The following is a 24,219-nucleotide window of genomic DNA, read 5'->3' as shown; positions in this document are numbered from 1 at the left end:
CAAAGATGGTGAAGCGTGATTCATCACTCCACAGAACGTGTTTCCACTGCTCCAGAGTCTAATGCTCTGCTGGACTGGTGTAAGCTTTACACCAGTCCAGCCGACACTTGGCATTGCGCATGGTGATCTTAGGCTTGTCAGGCTGCTCGGCCATGGAAACCCGTTTCATGAAGCTCCCGACGAACAGTTCTTGTACTGACGTTGCTTCCAGGGGCAGTTTGGAACTCGTTAGTGAGAGTTGCAACCGAGGACAGACGATTTTTACATGCTACGTGCTTCAGCACTCGGTGGTCCCGTTCTGTGAGCTTGTGTGGTTGAGCCGTTGTTGCTTCTAGATGTTCCACTTCACAATAACAGCACTTACAGTTGACCGGGGGCAGCTCCAGCAGGGCAGAAATGTGACTAACTGACTTGTTAGAAAGGGGGCATCTATGACGATGCCACGTTGTAAGTCACTGAGCTCTTCAGTAAGGCCATTCTACTGACAATGTATGTCTATGGAGATTGCATGGTGGTGTGCTCGATTTTATACACCTGTCAGCAACGGGTGTGGCTGAAATAGCTGAATCCACTCATTTGAAGGGATGTCCACATACTTTTGTCTATATAGTGTGTCTAGTAAACTTGCTAGCTACTTCAGTGGATGTTGAACACAGCCATGGTGTTAAAGGGACTCAGGGCTCTATGCATTCTCTGGAAAATAATGCAACTCCGTGGGCGGTCAGTTCAACTCTGCTAGCGCGTCTTGGAACACAACTTCCACGTTGTTCATTATTTTCCATTGAATGCATAGCCCCTCGTTGATTATCCCTCACTTATACCATGGCATTGTTGAATTCTCGTTTCTGATTGGCCTGAAGCGCACACTAGAATTCAGTGGCTGTAGTTCATTCTTACATGTTCTATGTTTGACATTACTGGCATTGTTGAAGTAGATTTTCATAATACCAAGCCAGAGCTGATGGTTTGGTTAGCTAAACTAGCAAGTCTGTTTGTTACCAAGGCAACTACTGTAGCTATCTATTAAACTTGCTACCTATTTCAGTGGATGTTGAACACATTTTTACCTGCAAATGAACACATTTCTCGTGGCAAATATGTTAAATTATAGTCATGGTATAAAATGAATAATTAACTTGGGGCTCTTTGCGTTTTCTGGAAAATAATGCAACTCTGTGTAAGGTCAGTTCCACATCATACTTTCTTTTCCATAGAATGCATAGCCCCTAGTTGATTATCACTTACGTAGTGAGTCTGTACGTGTGTGTTACTTTCATCTGTAGCGAGGAGGGTAGTGGTTGAGGGAAGTGCACTAAGCAGTAGATAAGAGAAGTACACTGAGGTTAGTGCACTTAGCATTTGTTGAGTGAAGTGCACTCAGCAGGGAGATGTATTAAGAAGTGATGACTGGCAGGAAGTGCACTAGTCATTGGTCTAGTCCTGACTGTGAGTCAGAAGGTCTGTTCTGAGATGGTCTCGCACCGCTGCGTTCTCTCTCAGTACAGTACTCCTCGCTGTGAAACAGCAGCCCAAATCTCAGCCTCTACCCGTAATCTGCTGTCAACTCAGCTTGGCTCAGCTCATCCCGCTATAGCTGTGTTTGTGTAACTGTGTCTGTGAGATGTGAGATGCAGAGGACTATACTACTCGCGCTGTAGGAGTATCTTTCACACAAATAATGCTGAGGCACCATGATAGACCTTGATAAACCATGATGAACTCTTTCTCTCCCTCGCTCTCTCTCTCTCTCTCTCTTTCTCTCTCTCTCTCTCTCTCTCTCTCTGTCTCTCTCTCTCTCTCCCTCTCTCTCTCTCTCTCTCTCTCTCTCTCTCTCTCTCTCTCTCTCTCTCTCTCTCTCTCTCTCTCTCTCTCTCTCTCTCTCTCTCTCTCTCTCTCTCTCTCTCTCTCTCTCTCTGTCTCTCTGTCTCTCTCTCTCTCTCTCTCTCTGTCTCTCTCTCTCTCTCTCTCTCTCTCTCTCTGTCTCTCTGTCTCTCTGTCTCTCTCTCTCTCTCTCTCTCTGTCTCTCTCTCCCATTCCTTCACTCCCTCCCACCAGGCCCTGTTGACGGCTGTGACTTCACAGCACATAGAGATCCATGAGGGCACAGTGCTGCAGGCGGTCAGGACCTGCTACAACATCTACCTAGCCAGCAAGAACCTCATCAACCAGACCACGGCCAAGGCCACGCTCACTCAGATGCTCAATGTCATCTTCGCCCGCATGGAGAACCAGGCAGTAAGTCCCTCTCTGAGACACTGACAATGTCCACACTAGCATAGCACTTAGAATGCACTTAGAATGCATGACGCCCAATACATGGCTTTGTGGCTTGGTTTTAAGTGGTGTGTTGGTGTGGATATAGAAACAGAGCTACAGACAGATAGAGATACTGTACTGAGGAGAAAAGGGAAGAGAAGGTGACCCTTTATTTGAGCATGACATAGCAGTTGAATAAGGAGTCGTAGGGGTTTATGTGTCAGGTGACATAAAACTGTCCTGTCACAGGCTACAGCCAGGCTAAACATGGCTAACTCATCTAAGTTGCTATAACTTGACTGACCACATATAGCCTCCGTTTCCGTCACGCTGATGACAGCGTAGCATAGACTTTCTGACCAGAGGTCCAAGTAAGGTTTGCTCTAATATCATCTGTTTCTTTTCGATTGACACTTCTTCCCCCCCCCCCCCCCCCCCCCCGGACACATAGCTTACAAATCACAAGATATCTTGGTCTCTGGCCTCGAGAAAACGTGACCGCCAGGTAAAGACTACAGGACTGCCTTGACTTGCCTGATCTGAACTCTGAACTCTTCTCTGTGTTCCCATTCAGCTCCATCCATCAGTCCATTCATCCATCTCTCTTTCTCCTCCTCTGTTCCAGCTATGGGGCAGATGTGCATTGTGGTTACGCTGTGCATGCTGGGGCAGATGTGCATTGTGGTTACTCTGTGCTTGCTGGGGCAGATGTGCATTGTGGTTACTCTGTACTTGCTGGGGCAGATGTGCATTGTGGTTACTCTGTGCTTGCTGGGGCAGATGTGCATTGTGGTTACTCTGTGCTTGCTGGGGCAGATGTGCATTGTGGTTACTCTGTGCTTGCTGGGGCAGATGTGCATTGTGGTTACTCTGTGCTTGCTGGGGCAGATGTGCATTGTGGTTACTCTGTGCTTGCTGGGGCAGATGTGCATTGTGGTTACTCTGTGCTTGCTGGGGCAGACGTGCATTGTGGTTATGCTGTGCTTGCTGGGGCAGACGTGCATTGTGGTTATGCTGTGCTTGCTGGGGCAGACGTGCATTGTGGTTACGCTGTGCTTGCTGGTGCAGATGTGCATTGTGGTTATGCTGTGCTTGCTGGGGCAGACGTGCATTGTGGTTATGCTGTGCTTGCTGGGGCAGACGTGCATTGTGGTTATGCTTGCTGGTGCTTCAGTTCAGTTGCCTGGGAATCATGATCTTTTCTTCAGCACTGATTACCATTTGTATTCATAAAATGCTTTCACTCGTCTTTGTGTGTGTGTGTGTGTGTGTGTGTGTGTGTGTGTGTGTGTGTGCGTGTGCATGTTCATACCAGCCGACAGAGCCTTTCAAATGTTTTTCTGTTTGCATTGTGTGTGTTTGGGCTTACACTCTTGATTTGAAAATACACACACACACACACACACACACACACACACACACACACACATTTCCCACCTTCAGAAATGATATGTATTGTTGCTGTGTGTGTATTCTCATTAGCTGGCAGAATCTCATCTCGCTGCGTTTGTCTGGGATTGTTACTATCGGAGTAATTCGATTTTGATAGATTCATCCCTTTTAAATAGAGGGTCATATTATTGAATCTGAGAGTTGTTAGAATTGAATGGTAGGTAAATGTAATGCCATCAGTATAGTAGAGAGAGCAGTATTGTTGACACAATGGCTTCTAGAGCAAGACAGTTTGAGAGCAGCATTTACAGTAAACAAATGGAGTGTCACCTCCATTTCTGTGTGTCATTGTGTGTGTGTGTGTGTTTGTCACTGTGTGTGTGTGTGTGTGTGTCACTGTGTGCGTGTGTGTGTCACTGTGTGCATGTGTGTGTATAATGTGTGTCATGTCTAGCTACCATAGAGATAATGGTGTGATATGACATTGCCACATCTGATTGGAGGACTCTCACTCCTACCTGGAGTGGGACAGTGATCTGCATTCTGAACACATCTGATTGGAGGACTCTCACTCCTACCCGGAGTGGGACAGTGATCTGCATTCTGAACACGTCTGATTGGAGGACTCTCACCCCTACCTGGAGTGGGACAGTGATCTGCATTCTGAACACGTCTGATTGGAGGACTCTCACTCCTACCTGGAGTGGGACAGTGACATGCATTCTGAACACATCTGATTGGAGGACTCTCACCCCTACCTGGAGTGGGACAGTGACATGCATTCTGAACACATCTGATTGGAGGACTCTCACCCCTACCTGGAGTGGGACAGTGACATGCATTCTGAACACATCTGATTGGAGGACTCTCACCCCTACCTGGAGTGGGACAGTGATATGCATTCTGAACACGTCTGATTGGAGGACTCTCACCCCTACCTGGAGTGGGACAGTGTCACCTCCATTTCTGTGTGTCATTGTGTGTGTGTGTGTGTTTGTCACTGTGTGTGTGTGTGTGTGTGTCACTGTGTGCGTGTGTGTGTCACTGTGTGCATGTGTGTGTATAATGTGTGTCATGTCTAGCTACCATAGAGATAATGGTGTGATATGACATTGCCACATCTGATTGGAGGACTCTGGGCATGCAAAATAATTTTGCATGCCCAGTTTTACAGTTTTTGATTTGTTACAAAAGTTTGAAATATCCAATAAATGTCGTTCCACTTCATGATTGTGTCCCACTTGTTGTTGATTCTTCACAAAAAAATACAGTTTTATATCTTTATGTTTGAAGCCTGAAATGTGGCAAAAGGTCGCAAAGTTCAAGGGGGCCGAATACTTTCGCAAGGCACTGTACATGCACCTGGATTCATACTGTGTAGGGGGCTGTTATAGATTCATACTGTGTAGTGGGTTGTTATAGATTCATATTGTGTAGGGGGCTGTTATAGATTCATACTGTGTTGGGGGTTGTTATAGATTCATACTGTGTAGGGGGTTGTTATAGATTCATACTGTGTAGGGGGTTGTTATAGATTCATACTGTGTAGTGGGCTGCTATAGAGAGCTGTTATAGATTCATACTGTGTTGGGGGCTACTATAGAGAGCTGTTATAGATTCATACTGTGTTGGGGGTTGTTATAGATTCATACTGTGTAGTGGGCTGTTATAGATTCATACTGTGTAGTGGGCTTCTATAGAGAGTTGTTATAGATTCATACTGTGTAGTGGGTTGTTATAGATTCATACTGTGTAGGGGGCTATTATAGATTCATACTGTGTAGGGGGCTGCTATAGAGAGCTGTTATAGATTCATACTGTGTAGGGGGCTGTTATAGATTCATACTGTGTTGGGGGTTGTTATAGATTCATACTGTGTAGGGGGTTGTTATAGATTCATACTGTGTAGGGGGCTGCTATAGAGAGCTGTTATAGATTCATACTGTGTAGGGGGCTGTTATAGATTCATACTGTGTAGGGGGTTGTTATAGATTCATACTGTGTAGTGGGCTGCTATAGAGAGCTGTTATAGATTCATACTGTGTTGGGGGTTGTTATAGATTCATACTGTGTAGTGGGCTGTTATAGATTCATACTGTGTAGTGGGCTACTATAGAGAGTTGTTATAGATTCATACTGTGTAGTGGGCTACTATAGAGAGCTGTTATAGATTCATACTGTGTTGGGGGTTGTTATAGATTCATACTGTGTAGTGGGCTGCTATAGATTCATACTGTGTAGTGGGCTGCTATAGAGAGTTGTTATAGATTCATACTGTGTAGTGGGCTGTTATAGATTCATACTGTGTAGTGGGCTGCTATAGAGAGTTGTTATAGATTGATACTGTGTAGTGGGCTGCTATAGAGAGCTGTTATAGATTCATACTGTGTAGGGGGCTGCTATAGAGAGTTGTTATAGATTCATACTGTGTAGTGGGCTACTATAGAGAGCTGTTATACATTCATACTGTGTAGTGGGCTGCTATAGAGAGCTGTTATAGATTCATACTGTGTAGTGGGCTGTTATAGAGAGCTGTTATAGATTCATAATGTGTAGTGGGTTGTTATAGATTCATACTGTGTAGTGGGCTGTTATAGAGAGCTGTTATAGATTCATACTGTGTAGGGGGCTGTTATAGAGAGCTGTTATAGATTCATACTGTGTTGGGGGTTGTTATAGATTCATACTGTGTAGAGAGCTGTTATAGATTCATACTGTGTAGGGGGCTGTTATAGATTCATACTGTGTAGTGGGCTGCTATAGAGAGTTGTTATAGATTCATACTGTGTAGGGGGCTGCTATAGAGAGTTGTTATAGATTCATACTGTGTAGTGGGCTGTTATAGAGAGTTGTTATAGATTCATACTGTGTAGTGGGTTGTTATAGATTCATACTGTGTAGTGGGCTGTTATAGATTCATACTGTGTAGGGGGCTGCTATAGAGAGTTGTTATAGATTCATACTGTGTAGTGGGCTGTTATAGATTCATACTGTGTAGTGGGCTGCTATAGAGAGTTGTTATAGATTCATACTGTGTAGTGGGCTGCTATAGAGAGCTGTTATAGATTCATACTGTGTTGGGGGCTGTTATAGATTCATACTGTGTAGTGGGCTGTTATAGAGAGTTGTTATAGATTCATACTGTGTAGTGGGTTGTTATAGATTCATACTGTGTAGTGGGCTGTTATAGATTCATACTGTGTAGGGGGCTGCTATAGAGAGTTGTTATAGATTCATACTGTGTAGGGGGCTGCTATAGAGAGTTGTTATAGATTCATACTGTGTAGTGGGCTGTTATAGATTCATACTGTGTAGGGGGCTGCTATAGAGAGCTGTTATAGATTCATACTGTGTTGGGGGCTGTTATAGATTCATACTGTGTAGTGGGCTGTTATAGAGAGTTGTTATAGATTCATACTGTGTAGTGGGTTGTTATAGATTCATACTGTGTAGGGGGCTGTTATAGATTCATACTGTGTAGTGGGCTGCTATAGAGAGTTGTTATAGATTCATACTGTGTAGTGGGCTGCTATAGAGAGTTGTTATAGATTCATACTGTGTAGTGGGCTGCTATAGAGAGCTGTTATAGATTCATACTGTGTTGGGGGCTGTTATAGATTCATACTGTGTAGTGGGCTGTTATAGAGAGCTGTTATAGATTCATACTGTGTAGTGGGTTATTATAGATTCATACTGTGTAGGGGGCTGTTATAGATTCATACTGTGTTGGGGGTTGTTATAGATTCATACTGTGTAGGGGGTTGTTATAGATTCATACTGTGTAGGGGGCTGCTATAGAGAGCTGTTATAGATTCATACTGTGTAGGGGGCTGTTATAGATTCATACTGTGTAGGGGGTTGTTATAGATTCATACTGTGTAGTGGGCTGCTATAGAGAGCTGTTATAGATTCATACTGTGTTGGGGGTTGTTATAGATTCATACTGTGTAGTGGGCTGTTATAGATTCATACTGTGTAGTGGGCTACTATAGAGAGTTGTTATAGATTCATACTGTGTAGTGGGCTACTATAGAGAGCTGTTATAGATTCATACTGTGTTGGGGGTTGTTATAGATTCATACTGTGTAGTGGGCTGCTATAGATTCATACTGTGTAGTGGGCTGCTATAGAGAGTTGTTATAGATTCATACTGTGTAGTGGGCTGTTATAGATTCATACTGTGTAGTGGGCTGCTATAGAGAGTTGTTATAGATTGATACTGTGTAGTGGGCTGTTATAGATTCATACTGTGTAGTGGTCTACTATAGAGAGTTGTTATAGATTCATACTGTGTAGGGGGCTGTTATAGAGAGCTGTTATAGATTCATACTGTGTAGGGGGCTGCTATAGAGAGTTGTTATAGATTCATACTGTGTAGTGGGCTACTATAGAGAGCTGTTATACATTCATACTGTGTAGTGGGCTGCTATAGAGAGCTGTTATAGATTCATACTGTGTAGTGGGCTGTTATAGAGAGCTGTTATAGATTCATAATGTGTAGTGGGTTGTTATAGATTCATACTGTGTAGTGGGCTGTTATAGAGAGCTGTTATAGATTCATACTGTGTAGGGGGCTGTTATAGAGAGCTGTTATAGATTCATACTGTGTTGGGGGTTGTTATAGATTCATACTGTGTAGAGAGCTGTTATAGATTCATACTGTGTAGGGGGCTGTTATAGATTCATACTGTGTAGTGGGCTGCTATAGAGAGTTGTTATAGATTCATACTGTGTAGGGGGCTGTTATAGAGAGTTGTTATAGATTCATACTGTGTAGTGGGTTGTTATAGATTCATACTGTGTAGTGGGCTGTTATAGATTCATACTGTGTAGGGGGCTGCTATAGAGAGTTGTTATAGATTCATACTGTGTAGTGGGCTGTTATAGATTCATACTGTGTAGTGGGCTGCTATAGAGAGTTGTTATAGATTCATACTGTGTAGTGGGCTGCTATAGAGAGTTGTTATAGATTCATACTGTGTAGTGGGCTGCTATAGAGAGCTGTTATAGATTCATACTGTGTTGGGGGCTGTTATAGATTCATACTGTGTAGTGGGCTGTTATAGAGAGTTGTTATAGATTCATACTGTGTAGTGGGTTGTTATAGATTCATACTGTGTAGTGGGCTGTTATAGATTCATACTGTGTAGGGGGCTGCTATAGAGAGTTGTTATAGATTCATACTGTGTAGGGGGCTGCTATAGAGAGTTGTTATAGATTCATACTGTGTAGTGGGCTGTTATAGATTCATACTGTGTAGTGGGCTACTATAGAGAGCTGTTATAGATTCATACTGTGTAGTGGGCTGCTACAGAGAGCTGTTATAGATTCATACTGTGTAGTGGGCTGTTATAGATTCATACTGTGTAGGGGGCTGCTATAGAGAGCTGTTATAGATTCTTACTGTGTTGGGGGCTGTTATAGATTCATACTGTGTAGTGGGCTGTTATAGAGAGCTGTTATAGATTCATACTGTGTAGTGGGTTGTTATAGATTCATACTGTGTAGGGGGCTGTTATAGATTCATACTGTGTAGTGGGCTGCTATAGAGAGTTGTTATAGATTCATACTGTGTAGTGGGCTGCTATAGAGACTTGTTATAGATTCATACTGTGTAGTGGGCTGCTATAGAGAGCTGTTATAGATTCATACTGTGTTGGGGGCTGTTATAGATTCATACTGTGTAGTGGGCTGTTATAGAGAGCTGTTATAGATTCATACTGTGTAGTGGGTTATTATAGATTCATACTGTGTAGGGGGCTGCTATAGAGAGCTGTTATAGATTCATACTGTGTTGGGGGCTGTTATAGATTCATACTGTGTAGTGGGCTGTTATAGAGAGCTGTTATAGATTCATACTGTGTAGTGGGTTATTATAGATTCATACTGTGTAGGGGGCTGCTATAGAGAGCTGTTATAGATTCATACTGTGTAGTGGGCTGTTATAGAGAGCTGTTATAGATTCATACTGTGTAGTGGGCTGTTATAGATTCATACTGTGTAGTGGGCTGCTATAGAGAGTTGTTATAGATTCATACTGTGTAGTGGGCTGTTATAGAGAGCTGTTATAGATTCATACTGTGTAGTGGGTTGTTATAGAGAGCTGTTATAGATTCATACTGTGTAGTGGGTTGTTATAGATTCATACTGTGTAGGGGGCTGTTATAGATTCATACTGTGTAGTGGGCTGCTATAGAGAGTTGTTATAGATTCATACTGTGTAATGGGCTGCTATAGAGAGTTGTTATAGATTCATACTGTGTAGTGGGCTGCTATAGAGAGCTGTTATAGATTCATACTATGTTGGGGGCTGTTATAGATTCATACTGTGTAGTGGGCTGTTATAGAGAGCTGTTATAGATTCATACTGTGTAGTGGGTTGTTATAGATTCATACTGTGTAGTGGGCTGCTATAGAGAGTTGTTATAGATTCATACTGTGTAGTGGGCTGCTATAGAGAGTTGTTATAGATTCATACTGTGTAGTGGGCTGCTATAGAGAGCTGTTATAGATTCATACTGTGTTGGGGGCTGTTATAGATTCATACTGTGTAGTGGGCTGTTATAGAGAGCTGTTATAGATTCATACTGTGTAGTGGGTTATTATAGATTCATACTGTGTAGGGGGCTGCTATAGAGAGCTGTTATAGATTCATACTGTGTAGTGGGCTGTTATAGATTCATACTGTGTAGTGGGCTGCTATAGAGAGTTGTTATAGATTCATACTGTGTAGTGGGCTGTTATAGAGAGCTGTTATAGATTCATACTGTGTAGTGGGTTGTTATAGATTCATACTGTGTAGGGGGCTGTTATAGATTCATACTGTGTAGTGGGCTGCTATAGAGAGTTGTTATAGGTTCATACTGTGTAGTGGGCTGCTATAGAGAGTTGTTATAGATTCATACTGTGTAGTGGGCTGCTATAGATTCATACTGTGTAGTGGGCTGTTATAGATTCATACTGTGTAGTGGGCTGCTATAGAGAGCTGTTATAGATTCATACTGTGTAGTGGGCTGCTATAGAGAGCTGTTATAGATTCATACTGTGTAGTGGGCTGCTATAGATTCATACTGTGTAGTGGGCTGCTATAGATTCATACTGTGTAGTGGGCTGCTATAGAGAGCTGTTATAGATTCATACTGTGTAGTGGGCTGCTATAGAGAGCTGTTATAGATTCATACTGTGTAGTGGGCTGCTATAGAGAGCTGTTATAGATTCATACTGTGTAGTGGGCTGCTATAGAGAGTTGTTATAGATTCATACTGTGTAGTGGGCTGCTATAGCTTGGCTGAAGTACAAATATTATAATGTTTTCCATTGTATTCTGTTAGAAATGTTTATGATGTGTATATTTATAGCTTCATATCCAAATGAAAATAAACAACATCTCCAGATTACTTTGGGCCTGTGGAGGAATCATATGAAGACATTTATAATTCAGACAACTGTCTCTCGATGTAATTCAACATCTCCTCATCAATACACATCAACATCAGTGACACATCAACCAGGAGAACATGCAGTATTTTAGACCAGAAATACTATGTCTCCTGTTCTGCACTGAAATATCCCAGTTTATATAAGCATGTGAGCTGCTCGGCCTCATACTTGTTTTGACAGCATGTCATTCATAAACACATGTTAGACAGACCTGATGTTAAGAGCCATGCTGAATATGTGTTCTAATGTCTCTGCCTGGAAAGCTGGGATTCCAAACCTGCCGTGTGTTGCTTCCTGATCTGACATCGGGAAGTGTTGCTGCTTGGCATTGGGGTGGAAATCCCTTAGGGAATCTTTGAGAGGGAATTGATATAATGACTTTGTGTACATTGTGTTAACACATTTCTGTGTGTGTGTGTGTGCGTGTGCGTGTGTGCGTGCATTTGGCTTTGTCTGTGTGTGTTTGGTTGTATGTGGCTACGCTGGTTTGGCCTGGGTCTGGCTGTGTGTGTCTGTGTGTGGGTCTGCCCGTCTGTACCCCTCCTCCCCTCTACCCCCTCCGTAGCTCCAGGAGGCCAAGCAGATGGAAAGGGAGAGGCCCCGGCAGCACTCCCAAGTCACCCAGGAACAGGAACCGGACTCACCCCAGCTCCAGCAGCACGTCTACTTCCCAGCCAAGGGCCCTCCCCGGGAGGCCAACGGCCCCACCACCCCCTCTACACCCACCCCCACCACTCCTACCCCACCCCGGGAGGCCAACGGCCCCACCACCCCCTCTACACCCACCCCCACCACTCCTACCCCACCCCAGGGGGCCACGGAGGAGGAGCAGGGGGAACATGGGATGAACGACTCTGAGTTCAGCACAGCAGAGAACCATCAGACAGAGGCAGCAGCACAGTGTGAGTTTCACCTTAGAAAAGACAGACAGGGACACACTCAGACTCACAAATATAGGCAGTCATATAGGCAGTCATGTTCAAGGTCAAACAGACTCTCTCGCTCAGTACTTTGCAGTGTGTTTGAGGAAAGACATTTCCAGGGGTATTGTGCTCGGCTAGTACCTTGGCTGCTTTAGACAGTAACAAAGCCTCAACCTTTACATTTTTGTGTACTCAATATTGGCAGAACTCTGGGACAAAATATTTTGTCTGTGTTAAATAAGCATTTGATGAGACCGCTTTCTCTTTAGGTGGTAATGCACTCGGTTGTAATGCAGCCCATAAGTGCTTTCATTAGTGACTGACTGAGAGAAGGCATAGAAAAGAGTTGAGAGTGAGAAAAAGACTCATCCAAAGATTCAATAATCATTTTGTTTCCAAATGACTCACTGCTTTCAACACAAACACACATCCACGCACAATGTCTTCAGGGAAGATGTGGTAGCTGATACCAGTGACTACTGTTTATCGGGTCAACATTGACAATTACAGTATCAAAGGCTCAGTCTCACTCAGAGAAAACACTTTCTTTACTCAATCTGTCAATTCACTGTTTCCCATCTTACATTTTTTAAGTGTATTCAGGTTCTTTTAAATGGACTTTGACTAAAGTTTTACTTGTGTTGTGTTCAAGGTGCTGCTCAGTGTGACCAAGAGACAGCAGTGGAGGAGGAGGAGCCTAACTATGAGGAGAAAGCCCAGGAGATCGTCCAGAGCATCCTACAGGAAGTCGTCAACACCATCGTTGGAGGTAACTCTATGCATCTGAAATCACATTTGTGTCTGCGGTCAGTTAAGTCAACAATGGACTTTTGTTGATACAAAATAATTTTAGAGTGAGAAGTCTGGAGAGTTTAGGCATTACTGTGTGTTTACTTGTTTGTCCTATCTAGAAAGAGAGAGAGCTGTGTGTCTCAGTGCTATTTTGACCCTTGCATACTAAACCACTCCAAAGGGTACTGCCTGAACCCTGCTCATCTGTGTTCAGATGCCAAGGAGCCTGCTAGCGAGACCAAGCAGCCCACAGAGATTATGGAACCCGCTGAGGTCATCACCAAGGTAACAGAGGTCACAGAGGTGGCGGAAGACGAGGGGGCGCTGGGCAGTGACAGCGAGAATGTCCATGCCAACGGAATCCCCGGCACGCCCATCTCTGCCAGCTTCACCCTGTCTCTGCCCGACGACAGGCTGTCTGTCTGCTCCAATGATACACAGGTGAGAGGGATTGACCTGACTGTCACCACGGTGACACACTTTGCTCTACAAAGTGATTTTGTGCTAGCATGGGTGTCTGTTTTAACAGACAAATAAAACTGTTTAAATACCCAGTCCGATAACTTTTTAAAAATTGCATTTAAAGGGCTTATCAATTTGTAAAAAGGAACATGGAAGTCATTAGTAACATGAGGAATTAAAGAGCTGAGGGTTATTCAATCCCTCTGCTGCTGCAGTCATAAAGGGAAAGGGGGATCTTCTGCATTTAACCCAACCGCTTTGAATCAGAGTGTCTGTCTTCTAGTCTGCTGGGGTTGATTCCAACATGATTCATAGATGATTTCCTCTCAATCCCTCTGAATCAGAGTGTCTGTCTTCTAGTCTGCTGGGGTTGATTCCAACATGATTCATAGATGATCTCCTCTCAGTTCCTGTGAATCAGAGTGTCTGTCTTCTAGTCTGCTGGGGTTGATTCCAACATGATTCATAGATGATCTCCTCTCAGTTCCTGTGAATCAGAGTGTCTGTCTTCCAGTCTGCTGGGGTTGATTCCAACATGATTCATAGACTATCTCCTCTCAGTTCCTCAGGTTATTATAGCGATATTTGAGCACTGTAATTATCTACACTCTAGAACCAAAAATGGTTCTTCAGCTGTCCCCATAGGAGAACCCTTTGAAGAACAGTTTTTGGTTCCAGGTAGTACCCTTTTGATTTCAATGTAGAACCCTTTCCACAGAGGGTTCTACCTGGAACCAAAAAGGGTTCTACCTGGAACCAAAAAGTGTTCTCCTATGGGGACAGCGAATAATCCTTTTTGGAACCCTTTTTTTTTCTTTTTCTAAGAGTGTACGAGAGTGTCTTACACGATCAAGGTTGAACAGATACATTAATTGGAAGCATTTATTTCACACTCTTTTTGTCAAATGGGGAATTCATTTTGGATGATAATTGACTCTTGATAATTGACTCTTGATTAAACTTTTTTGATGTAGACCATCTGTTTGTGTTTCTGCGTTAGGAGTCGGGGGCGACCACAGGCCCAGTACCAGGTGCTAAGTTCTCCCATATTCTCCAGAAGGATGCCTTCCTAGTGTTTAGATCGCTCTGCAAGCTGTCTATGAAGCCTCTGTCAGATGGACCGCCAGACCCAAAGTAAGTTGAGTTCCTGTATCAGGAATTGCTTGGTTTTAGAGAATTGAATAGAGGATCAGTAGATGTATTACCCTAGTAAATAGGCTATTACAGGTTTATTTTTGGAGTGTGTTCCTTAGTTGAATCATGTCTTGTGGAGGGTAGCCTAGTTATTAGTTGGGAGTGTTGTGATGGTTGGTGTGTGTTTGGATGAAGCATCACTTAGGTGATTATTGGTTCTGTATCGCTTCCTGTGCTCCCTGTTTTTTCTCCCTCTGTAGAACAGGAAATTACAAGGGAAAAATATCTAATCAGATTTTGCTTTGATCCAATATAAGGGAGATTACATTTCGGTGTTCTTCTGTATGCATTTCCCAGCCCGTTACAGCCAAAGAAGCATCTGATTTGCTGGATCTGATAGCAGTTTTTACGTAACAGGATTTCCTGAATCTGGTTTCTGTATGGTAACTCAATTCTGACTGTCTAAGTCTCCCATCGCCATCATTCTCCCAATGGCCCATGTGGCCTAACACTCTATCCGCATTGGCTAGTGAGAGTTCTGGCCCAGTGTTCCTATAGTGTTGTCAGAGTTCTGTCTAAGAACACTGTCTAAGAACACGAGAGAGATGTTCCGTCTTCTAGACAATGGTGGAATGGAACCCTGTTTATCACAGGCCTTTGTCAGGGGTGACAGGGAGGATGGCTGTGCCACCAGAGGAAGGGCTGTGCTCAGTGTCTGTAAGACAGAATGCCTTTTCACCCACAGAGAGATTTACTCCATGACTGGCTCTGGTGATACCCGGACGACACACAGGAGACCTGCTTTATGGCTGTGTAACTTACAACAGATGCTTTGAACATGTCTTTTTAGGGATTACAGATCAGTATAGAATCTTGCTGTTGCAATTTGTTAATAAAAGATTCAAGTTTGGCATATTACCTTGTTTTTTTGTCACCTCAAATTGGCTTTAAGGAAGCACACATCGACAGTCCTCAACAGTCAAATGGGGAAGTTATCAAACTCCAAGGCTGCATGGCATGTTCAGTTCAACCCACTGACTATGTTAATGGCTGCATGGCATGTTCAGTTCAACCCACTGACTATGTTAATGGCTGCATGGCATGTTCAGTTCAACCCACTGACTATGTTAATGGCTGCATGGCATGTTCAGTTCAACCCACTGACTATGTTAATGGCTGCATGGCATGTTCAGTTCAACCCACTGACTATGAACACCACACATATGATTTATGTTTTGCATATATACATTTCAAAATGTTGAAAACATGCCCTAGGTAATTTGTCGTGTTGTTTATGGCTCAGGTATGTTTTGTTCCTTTGGATGTTCTATGGTTCAAATGGTTGATTTGTTATTGTACTGAAAATGTACCCTGCTTCCCTTTTCCGGGCCAAGCTGCAATGATGAAGTTGTCAGGTTTCCCCTGCGCTGCAGGCCCCTTGACTTTTTACATTTTGTTACGTTACAGCCTTATTCTAAAATGGATTAAATCATTTTTTTTATTCCTCAATCTGCACACAATACCCCATAATGACAAGGCAAAAACAGTTTTTTATACATTTTAGAAATTTTATTTAAAAAAAATAATTACTTAAATATCACATTCACATAAGTATTCAGACCCTTTACTCAGTACTTTGTTAATGCACCTTTGGTAGCGATTACAGCCTCACATCTTCTTGGGTGTGACACTACAAGCTTGGCACCTGTATTTGGGTAGTTTCTCCCATTCTTCTTTGCAGATCCTCTCAAGTTCTGTCAGGTTGGGTGGGGTGCGCACAGCTATTTTCAGATCTCTCCAGAGATGTTCAATCGCATTCAAGTCCGAGCTCTAGCTGGGCCACTCAAGGACATTCAGAGACTTGTCCCGAAGCCACTCCTGCGTTGTCTTGGCTGTGTGCTTAGGGTCGTTGTCCTTTTGGAAGGTGAACCTTTACTCCGGTCTGAGGTCCTGCGCGCTGTGGAGCAGGTTTTCTTCAAGGATCTCTCTGTACTTTGCTCTGTTCATCTTTCCTTCGATCCTGACTAGTTTCCCAGTCCCTGCCACTGAAAAACATCCCCACAGCACGATGCTGCCACCCAAGCTTCACTGTAGGGATGGTGCCAGTTTTCCGCCAGATGTGACATTTGGCATTCAGGCCAAAGAGTTCAATCTTGTTTTCATCAGACCAGAGAATCTTGTTTCTCATGGTCTGAGAGTCTTTAGGTGCCTTTTGGCAAACTCCAAGTGGGCTGTCATGTGCCTTTTACTGAGGAGTGGCTTCCATCTGGCCACTCTACCATAAAGGCCTGGTTGGTGGAGTGGTGCAGAGTTGGTTATCCTTCTGGAAGGTCCTCCCATCTCTACAGAAGAACTCTGGAGCTCTGTCAGAGTGACCATCGGGTTCCCTGACTAAGGCCTTCCCCCCCCGATTTCTCAGTTTGGCCGGGTGGCCGGCTCTAAGAAGAGTCTTGGTGGTTCCAAACTTCTTCCATTTAAGAATGATGGAGGACACTGTGTTCTTGGGGACCTTCAATGCTGCAGAAATGTTTTAGTACCCTCCCCCAGATCTGTGCCTCGACACAATCCTGTCTTAGAGCTCTCTTACAATTCCTTTGATCTCATTGCTTGGTTTTTGCTCTGACATGCACTGTCAACTGTGGGACCTTATATAGACAGGTGTGATGTCATTATGGGGTATTGTGTGTAGATTGAGAGGGACATTTTTTATAACCCATTTTAGAATAAGGCTGTAAAATAACTAAATGTGGAAAAAGTCAAGCGGTCTGAATACTTTCCTGAATGCACTATATTTCTGTATGCTACATTAATATCAGTCTGTCTGTGGAGGAGGGCTTGGGAGCATTACAGATAGGAAGCCAGTCACTGCAAATAAATACATATTTTGGGTTCCTACTCCTCCATCATACAGCTGTTTATAAATACGGGTCGGACTTATGGATAGGGGAAATGGACAATATAATTATCTAACTATAATGATCTATTACGGAAATATGCCTTCTCTACATTGTAACATATGGTGTTTGTATGTGCAGATCTATAATTGGAAATGTTATTGGAAAAAGGAAAACAGCTCCAGCTCATCTCGCTAGGTCAGGCTCTTAGTATAGAGGTGGACATTAGGCGGACATCCCCAGATCACCTGACTGCCACCAGACCATTAGGATTCTCTGTCAGTTGTGGGTCAACCAGGAAGTGCTGCTAATAACTGATGAATCAGATGGTGTCTCACAGAGCACCTGTTATTGATGCATTTCTGTCAGGGGTGGGCTGGCCATCTGGCATTTCGGCCTAAGAGCCTGAATAACTTGTTGTTTCTTGTTGTTGTGCAAAATTATAATTATCTGGCTAATAATGGGATCCTCAAGGGAAAATGGGCCAGTGTAGGGGCCTCAAGAAAAAAGAATTGGCCGGTGTGTTAGAAATGCCTGGGCCATTTTTGGTCCTAGTCCACCCCTGATCTCTGTCTTCATCCCACAATAATAAATACATTATCAGGGGTCACTTCATGTGCATATTAAGCTGATTGATGGCATATGGTATAAATCAAGGGAAAATTCAGCAGGCACAACGTTTTGGAACGTTCAGATATAAATATGCTGGAACAAACATCTCTGACATTTAGAATGAGTCACATAGGCTCTATTCATGGCATTTCTATCTACAACGTTTGACAATGTTTGGCTACTGAACATATAAAGAATTCTTATTCCTGTTGCACTTGAATGTTAGAAGTCTGAATCGATGCCTCTTTCGGTCTCCTGCCAGGTCCCACGAGCTGCGCTCCAAGGTGCTGTCCCTCCAGCTGCTGCTGTCCATCCTGCAGAACGCTGGGCCCGTCTTCAAGACCAACGAGATGTTCATCAACGCCATCAAGCAGTACCTGTGTGTGGCGCTGTCTAAGAACGGCGTCTCCTCCATCCCAGAGGTCTTCTCGCTCTCGCTCTCCATCTTCCTCACCCTCCTCTCCCACTTCAAGACCCACCTCAAGATGCAGATTGAGGTAGCTACCTACATTTAGGTTTTTCCTCTGTCGCAAAAGATTAAGCTGCTGATTTAGTTTTTTTGTTCCATTATGGGGGACTAACTGAGCTACCTGACCAGCTATTAGTCCAAATAGTATTTATCTTCCTCCCCAAAGTCACAAACCATATATTCCTCTTTCATATTGCTTCTAATATTCCTCCTTTCTTGTCCTACTTGAAAACCCATCAACATGCAGGCCGAGACACTGTTCTGTTCTGTCGCTGAATAGCTGTCCTATCCCCAAATGCCAATCTCTCCTATTCCCTCTCCCAATGTTGTAAACCTCTCAGCTCTCAATACAGCAGGCACCTGACACAGATGATTAATGGGAGATGAAGTTTATCAGAGGGGCACAGTAATGTAGTTCTGTCTCCGTGCGATTGAGTTTCAGTATTACCTGTTAGCTGTTGCTTCTGATTTGTAGTCCACTTCCACAGTGGTCTGGTTGTAATATTTCCTCATGCTGAAGTTGATGACTTAATCTACCTGCGACTGTTTGTGGCCATGAAGGAAATCATTGTATTTTCCGGAGACAGATGTTGTTGGTTGAGATGTTATGATTTCATAGTTGAGCGGTCAGCCTGCAGTGAGATGTATGTGTTCATGGCTTTGTTACAGTGGATAGTTCTCTAAATGAAGATTCATGAAGCTTTTCTCCTCTCGGCCTCTTTGTGTCCTCATCTTTAACTGTCACGGTTTTGTTTTGCTGCGCAGGTGTTCTTCAAGGAGATTTTCCTGTACATTCTGGAGACGTCCACAAGCTCCTACGACCATAAATGGATGGTCATACAGACCCTCACCAGAATATGTGCAGGTGAGTGTGTGTGTGTGTGTGTGTGTGTGTGTGTGTGGTGTCATTTTGAAATGCTCTCGGTGGTACAGTGCATCAACGTCAATTACAAGTCAAGTACCAACTGTCCCTCATGTCTCCTCCCTCAGATGCCCAGGGTGTGGTGGATATCTATGTGAATTATGATTGTGACTTGAATGCTGCTAATATCTTTGAGAGGCTGGTGAATGACCTGTCGAAGATCGCACAGGGCCGGGCAGGCCACGAGCTCGGCACAACACCACTCCAAGTAAGACTGACCAATGGCTAAAGAAAAGTGTATTTCTTTGTGTATTTGGTACATGTATATTGCTCTAAAGTTGATGTAACATTTCTCTGTTCCCACCAGGAGTTGACCCTGAGGAAGAAAGGCCTGGAGTGTCTGGTGTCCATCTTGAAGTGTATGGTAGAGTGGAGTAAAGACCAGTATGTCAACCCCAACTCCCAGACCAGCCTTGGTAAGAGAGTTACCAAACTTCAGTTACCCTGAGGCTGGTGGGGAGAGGTGTGCCTCTGGGTTGGATTTAGATCCTGAGGAAAACTGTTTAGCCATTCTTCAAGTGCACCGTTCTGCGTGCTCCTTTGTGGAGGATCAAAGGGTTTGGATGCACAGTTGGAGTCCTCCACTATTTGGAGTGTATTTGATATATTCCACTTACATCACTCTGACTTCCCACATCCTAGAACTTCAATTCTCCATATCAGCAATGGTGGAACCCTAGAGTGTGTATTTACCATATTTATAGCCGCTGATGCATGGAGGCATATTGTGCTTATCTACCTTTTCCTGTAGAATGGTAAAACTATGAGCAAAGGGAAGACGGCCAACGCTTTACTCTCAGTCAAACCTGCCTGAGGCTACTGTTCATCACTAGGGTTAACTGGGGTTAGAGGGAAGAGTGGTATTCATCAATACAGCTATAGCATATTCCCTGAGACAGAAGACTAGCCATTAGCATTCATCAGTAGCCTACAGATTGTACAGACCCTGAGAGGGAATGCTAATTCAATACTGTACCCTGAGAGAGAAGGCTAGCGTTCATCATTATGGCTAGCACAGACCCTGAGAAAGAGATCAATGGCTAGCATCCATCAGTGTGGCTAGCCCAGTCAGACCCTGACAGGACAGGCTCTCCCTCAGCAGCACTGAAAGGCTAATACAATACAGGCAGGCTAATATGGCAGGGCAGGGCAGGCTAACTCAATACCCTGAACCGGCTGATGAGGAAAAGCCATGGTGCGACAGACAGACCCTCTGTCAGTGCTCCTGGATAAGACCCCTGGCTTGCTTCAGAATGAGCTGAGAGGAATCATTCCTGTTCGATCCTTTAACCAAGTAGGAAGGGAGGGCTCTAATGATGGGAGGGAAAGAGAGCTTTAACGAAGGCAAGGAAGGAAGCAGGGAAGTAGAGGCTCTGAGAGGGGTGCCAGATATCCCCACATATCCCCCTAGAGAGGATCTCTACAAGGCTAGCCTCAGGCTACCTTCTGGCACTCAGAGAGCTAACTCTACCAAGTCACGGAAGGCAGCAGAACTAACAAACAGCATTACTGCTACAGGGGTTAGGGTTAGTCACCATGCCAAAGTCACCATACAGCTAGTGCCAACTCATTTAGTGACCATGCTGAAGTCACCATACAGCTAGTGCCAACTCATTTAGTGACCATGCCGAAGTCACCATACAGCTGGTGCCAATTCATTTAGTGACCATGCTGAAGTCACTATACAGCTAGTGCCAACTCATTTAGTTACCATGCCGAAGTCACCATACAGCTAGTGCCAACTCATTTAGTTACCATGCCGAAGTCACCATACAGCTAGTGCCAACTCATTTAGTGACCATGCTGAAGTCACCATACAGCTAGTGCCAACTCATTTAGTGACCATGCTGAAGTCACCATACAGCTAGTGCCAACTCATTTAGTGACCATGCTGAAGTCACCATACAGCTAGTGCCAACTCATTTAGTGACCATGCTGAAGTCACCATACAGCTAGTGCCAACTCATTTAGTGACCATGCTGAAGTCACCATACAGCTAGTGCCAACTCATTTAGTGACCATGCTGAAGTCACCATACAGCTAGTGCCAACTCATTTAGTGACCATGCTGAAGTCACTATACAGCTAGTGCCAACTAATTTAGTGACCATGCTGAAGTCACCATACAGCTAGTGCCAACTCATTTAGTGACCATGCTGAAGTCACCATACAGCTAGTGCCAACTCATTTAGTGACCATGCCGAAGTAGACCGTATGTCTTGGTATTGGCTGCTGTGACTAGTCTCCTACGCTTTTAGGTTACTTCAAACAAAATATGTTTTTCTGAGTCAGTGAAAGTGCATCCTAATTATGCAATTTTCCATGTAGATACTGTAGCTCAGCTATTGCATTGTGTTTCTGAAAACGTGTTTTTACATCATTACATAGATATTACCTCTCCACTTTCTCTTAATTTCGGTCTTTTCCTCTTTGTTCTCTGGTTGGCTGACTTCACAGGAAGAGCAGGTAATGGAAGAAAGGTGTGGAGTGTTTGGTAGACTGGTTGCTGTTGCAACAGTAGGGGTCATTGGGACCTAGATAGAGTGTGGAGGGGGCTACGGTGGCTGTGACTAGTACTGTGAGTGTTATTTAGATGCCTTATCTACCTTTCATAATCTCATGTTACTTGCTTTCAAACGCTGTAGGTTCTGGATAGATTTTGAGTTTTTTAAGTCAGCTCTGTGTACAATATGGGAAAAAACACCACTGGTTATACTGTACATGTGATTAGAACTAGTAAACTTTGAAGAGAGTTTTGCTACCTTGGCTGTGCCACCCTCCTCTCTCTAACCTGGCTGTGCCACCCACCTCCCTCTACCCTGGCTGTGCCACCCTCCTCCTCCTCTACCCTGGCTGTGCCACCCACCTCCCTCTACCCTGGCTGTGCCACCCTCCTCCTCCTCTACCCTGGCTGTGCCACCATCCTCCTCCTCTACCCTGGATGTGCCACCCTCCTCCTCTACCCTGGCTGTGCACCCTCCTCCCTCTACCCTGGCTGTGCCACCCACCTCCCTCTACCCTGGCTGTGCCACCCTCCTCCTCCTCTACCCTGGCTGTGCCACCCTCCTCCTCCTCTACCCTGGCTGTGCCACCCTCCTCCCTCTACCCTGGCTGTACCACCCTCCTCCTTCTCTACCCTGGCTGTGCACCCTCCTCCCTCTACCCTGGCTGTGCCACCCACCTCCCTCTACCCTGGCTGTGCCACCCTCCTCCTCCTCTACCCTGGCTGTGCCACCCTCCTCCTCCTCTACCCTGGCTGTGCCACCCTCCTCCTCCTCTACCCTGGCTGTGCCACCCTCCTCCCTCTACCCTGGCTGTGCACCCTCCTCCTCTACCCTGGCTGTGCACCCTCCTCCCTCTACCCTGGCTATGCACCCTCCTCCCTCTACCCTGGTTATGCCAACCTCCTCCTCTACCCTGGTTATGCCAACCTCCTCCTCTACCCTGGCTTTGCACCCTCCTCCTTCTCTACCCTGGCTGTGCCACCTTCCTCCTCTACCCTGGCTGTGCCACCCTCCTCCTCTACCATGTGCTCTGCTCTATGAAGTTGTTGAGTGGAGGAAGCACACTGCCAGCTCACATTACCCTGATGGTGTCCTGAATGTTTTAGAGAGTTTCCGATGGGTAATTAGATCCCTTACCAACGTACAATGTCTCTTACAGCCAGACAACCACCCTGTCCCCTCAGGCTACACACACAGAACTACCTCCTTGTTACACAACACTACCTCCATGTTACACAACACTACCTCCATGTTACACAACACTACCTCCATGTTACACAACACTACATCCATGTTCACAACACTACCTCCATGTTACACAACACTATCTCCATGTTACACAACACTACCTCCGTGTTACAACACTACCTCCATGCTACACAACACTACCTCCATGTTACACAACACTACCTCCGTGTTACACAACACTACCTCCATGTTACACAACACTACCTCCATGTTACACAACACTACCTCCATGTTACACAACACTACCTCCATGCTACACAACACTACCTCCATGTTATAACACTACCTCTGTGTTACAACACTACCTCCATGTTACACAACACTACCTCCATGTTACACAACACTACCTCCATGTTACACAACACTACCTCCGTGTTACAACACTACCTCTGTGTTACAACACTACCTCCATGTTACACAACACTACCTCCATGTTACACAACACTACCTCCGTGTTACAACACTACCTCTGTGTTACAACACTACCTCCATGTTACACAGCACTACCTCCATGTTACAACACTACCTCCATGTTACATAACACTACCTCCATGTTACACAACACTACCTCCATGTTACACAACACTACCTCCATGTTACACAACACTACCTCCATGCTACACAACACTACCTCCATGTTACAACACTACCTCTGTGTTACAACACTACCTCCATGTTACACAACACTACCTCCATGTTACACAACACTACCTCCATGTTACACAACACTACCTCCGTGTTACACAACACTACCTCCGTGTTACACAACACTACCTCCATGTTACAACACTACCTCTGTGTTACACAACACTACCTCCATGTTACACATACTGTATACTGCTTCATCTGCAGCCTGCCTTGTTTATTAGATAACTGACCTTTTTATTGTCTGTTGTGCGTGTGCACAGATGTACGATCTTCATTTGATCGCACTTTTGCAGGAAATGTCAAACTTGTAGGAAATGTGTGTGTGTGCAGACAATATACCACCAGACAAAGCCTCTGGTTCATCATGTTGTCTTTCTCTCAGCAGTGCAGTGTCCCTCCCACTATTGCTGAACTCCCCAGAGACCTGGATCTAGAAACTCAAGGCTGAACCCCCCCCTACTGGCTAAAAGATTGATGAAAAAACAGTACCAGTCAAAAGTTGGGACACACCTACTAATTCCAGG

General features: G+C 44.5%; 1 protein-coding gene across 4 annotated transcripts in view; it reads left to right on the top strand.

Moving 5' to 3' along the window:
• The window catches only part of LOC109909644 (brefeldin A-inhibited guanine nucleotide-exchange protein 1), a 97,885-nt gene that overhangs the window by 47,355 nt on the left and 26,311 nt on the right, over positions 1-24,219 (top strand). For 2 of the 4 annotated variants that reach the window (XM_031796678.1, XM_031796677.1), the window contains exons 5-14: positions 2,056-2,235; positions 2,708-2,761; positions 11,654-11,990; positions 12,664-12,780; positions 12,985-13,244; positions 14,266-14,399; positions 18,168-18,402; positions 19,140-19,239; positions 19,365-19,504; positions 19,604-19,712. In XM_031796678.1, coding sequence (XP_031652538.1) covers positions 2,056-2,235; positions 2,708-2,761; positions 11,654-11,990; positions 12,664-12,780; positions 12,985-13,244; positions 14,266-14,399; positions 18,168-18,402; positions 19,140-19,239; positions 19,365-19,504; positions 19,604-19,712 — 1,666 coding nt within the window. The remainder of the gene's footprint in view (positions 1-2,055; positions 2,236-2,707; positions 2,762-11,653; positions 11,991-12,663; positions 12,781-12,984; positions 13,245-14,265; positions 14,400-18,167; positions 18,403-19,139; positions 19,240-19,364; positions 19,505-19,603; positions 19,713-24,219) is intronic. The other 2 variants (XM_031796679.1, XM_031796680.1) reach the window with 2 other exon arrangements.

Source organism: Oncorhynchus kisutch, linkage group LG18 (genome assembly GCF_002021735.2).
Source record: "Oncorhynchus kisutch isolate 150728-3 linkage group LG18, Okis_V2, whole genome shotgun sequence".
Classification (NCBI taxonomy): domain Eukaryota; kingdom Metazoa; phylum Chordata; class Actinopteri; order Salmoniformes; family Salmonidae; genus Oncorhynchus; species Oncorhynchus kisutch.
Note: the sequence above shows the minus strand (reverse complement) of the source record. Positions and strands in the feature narration are given on the sequence as shown.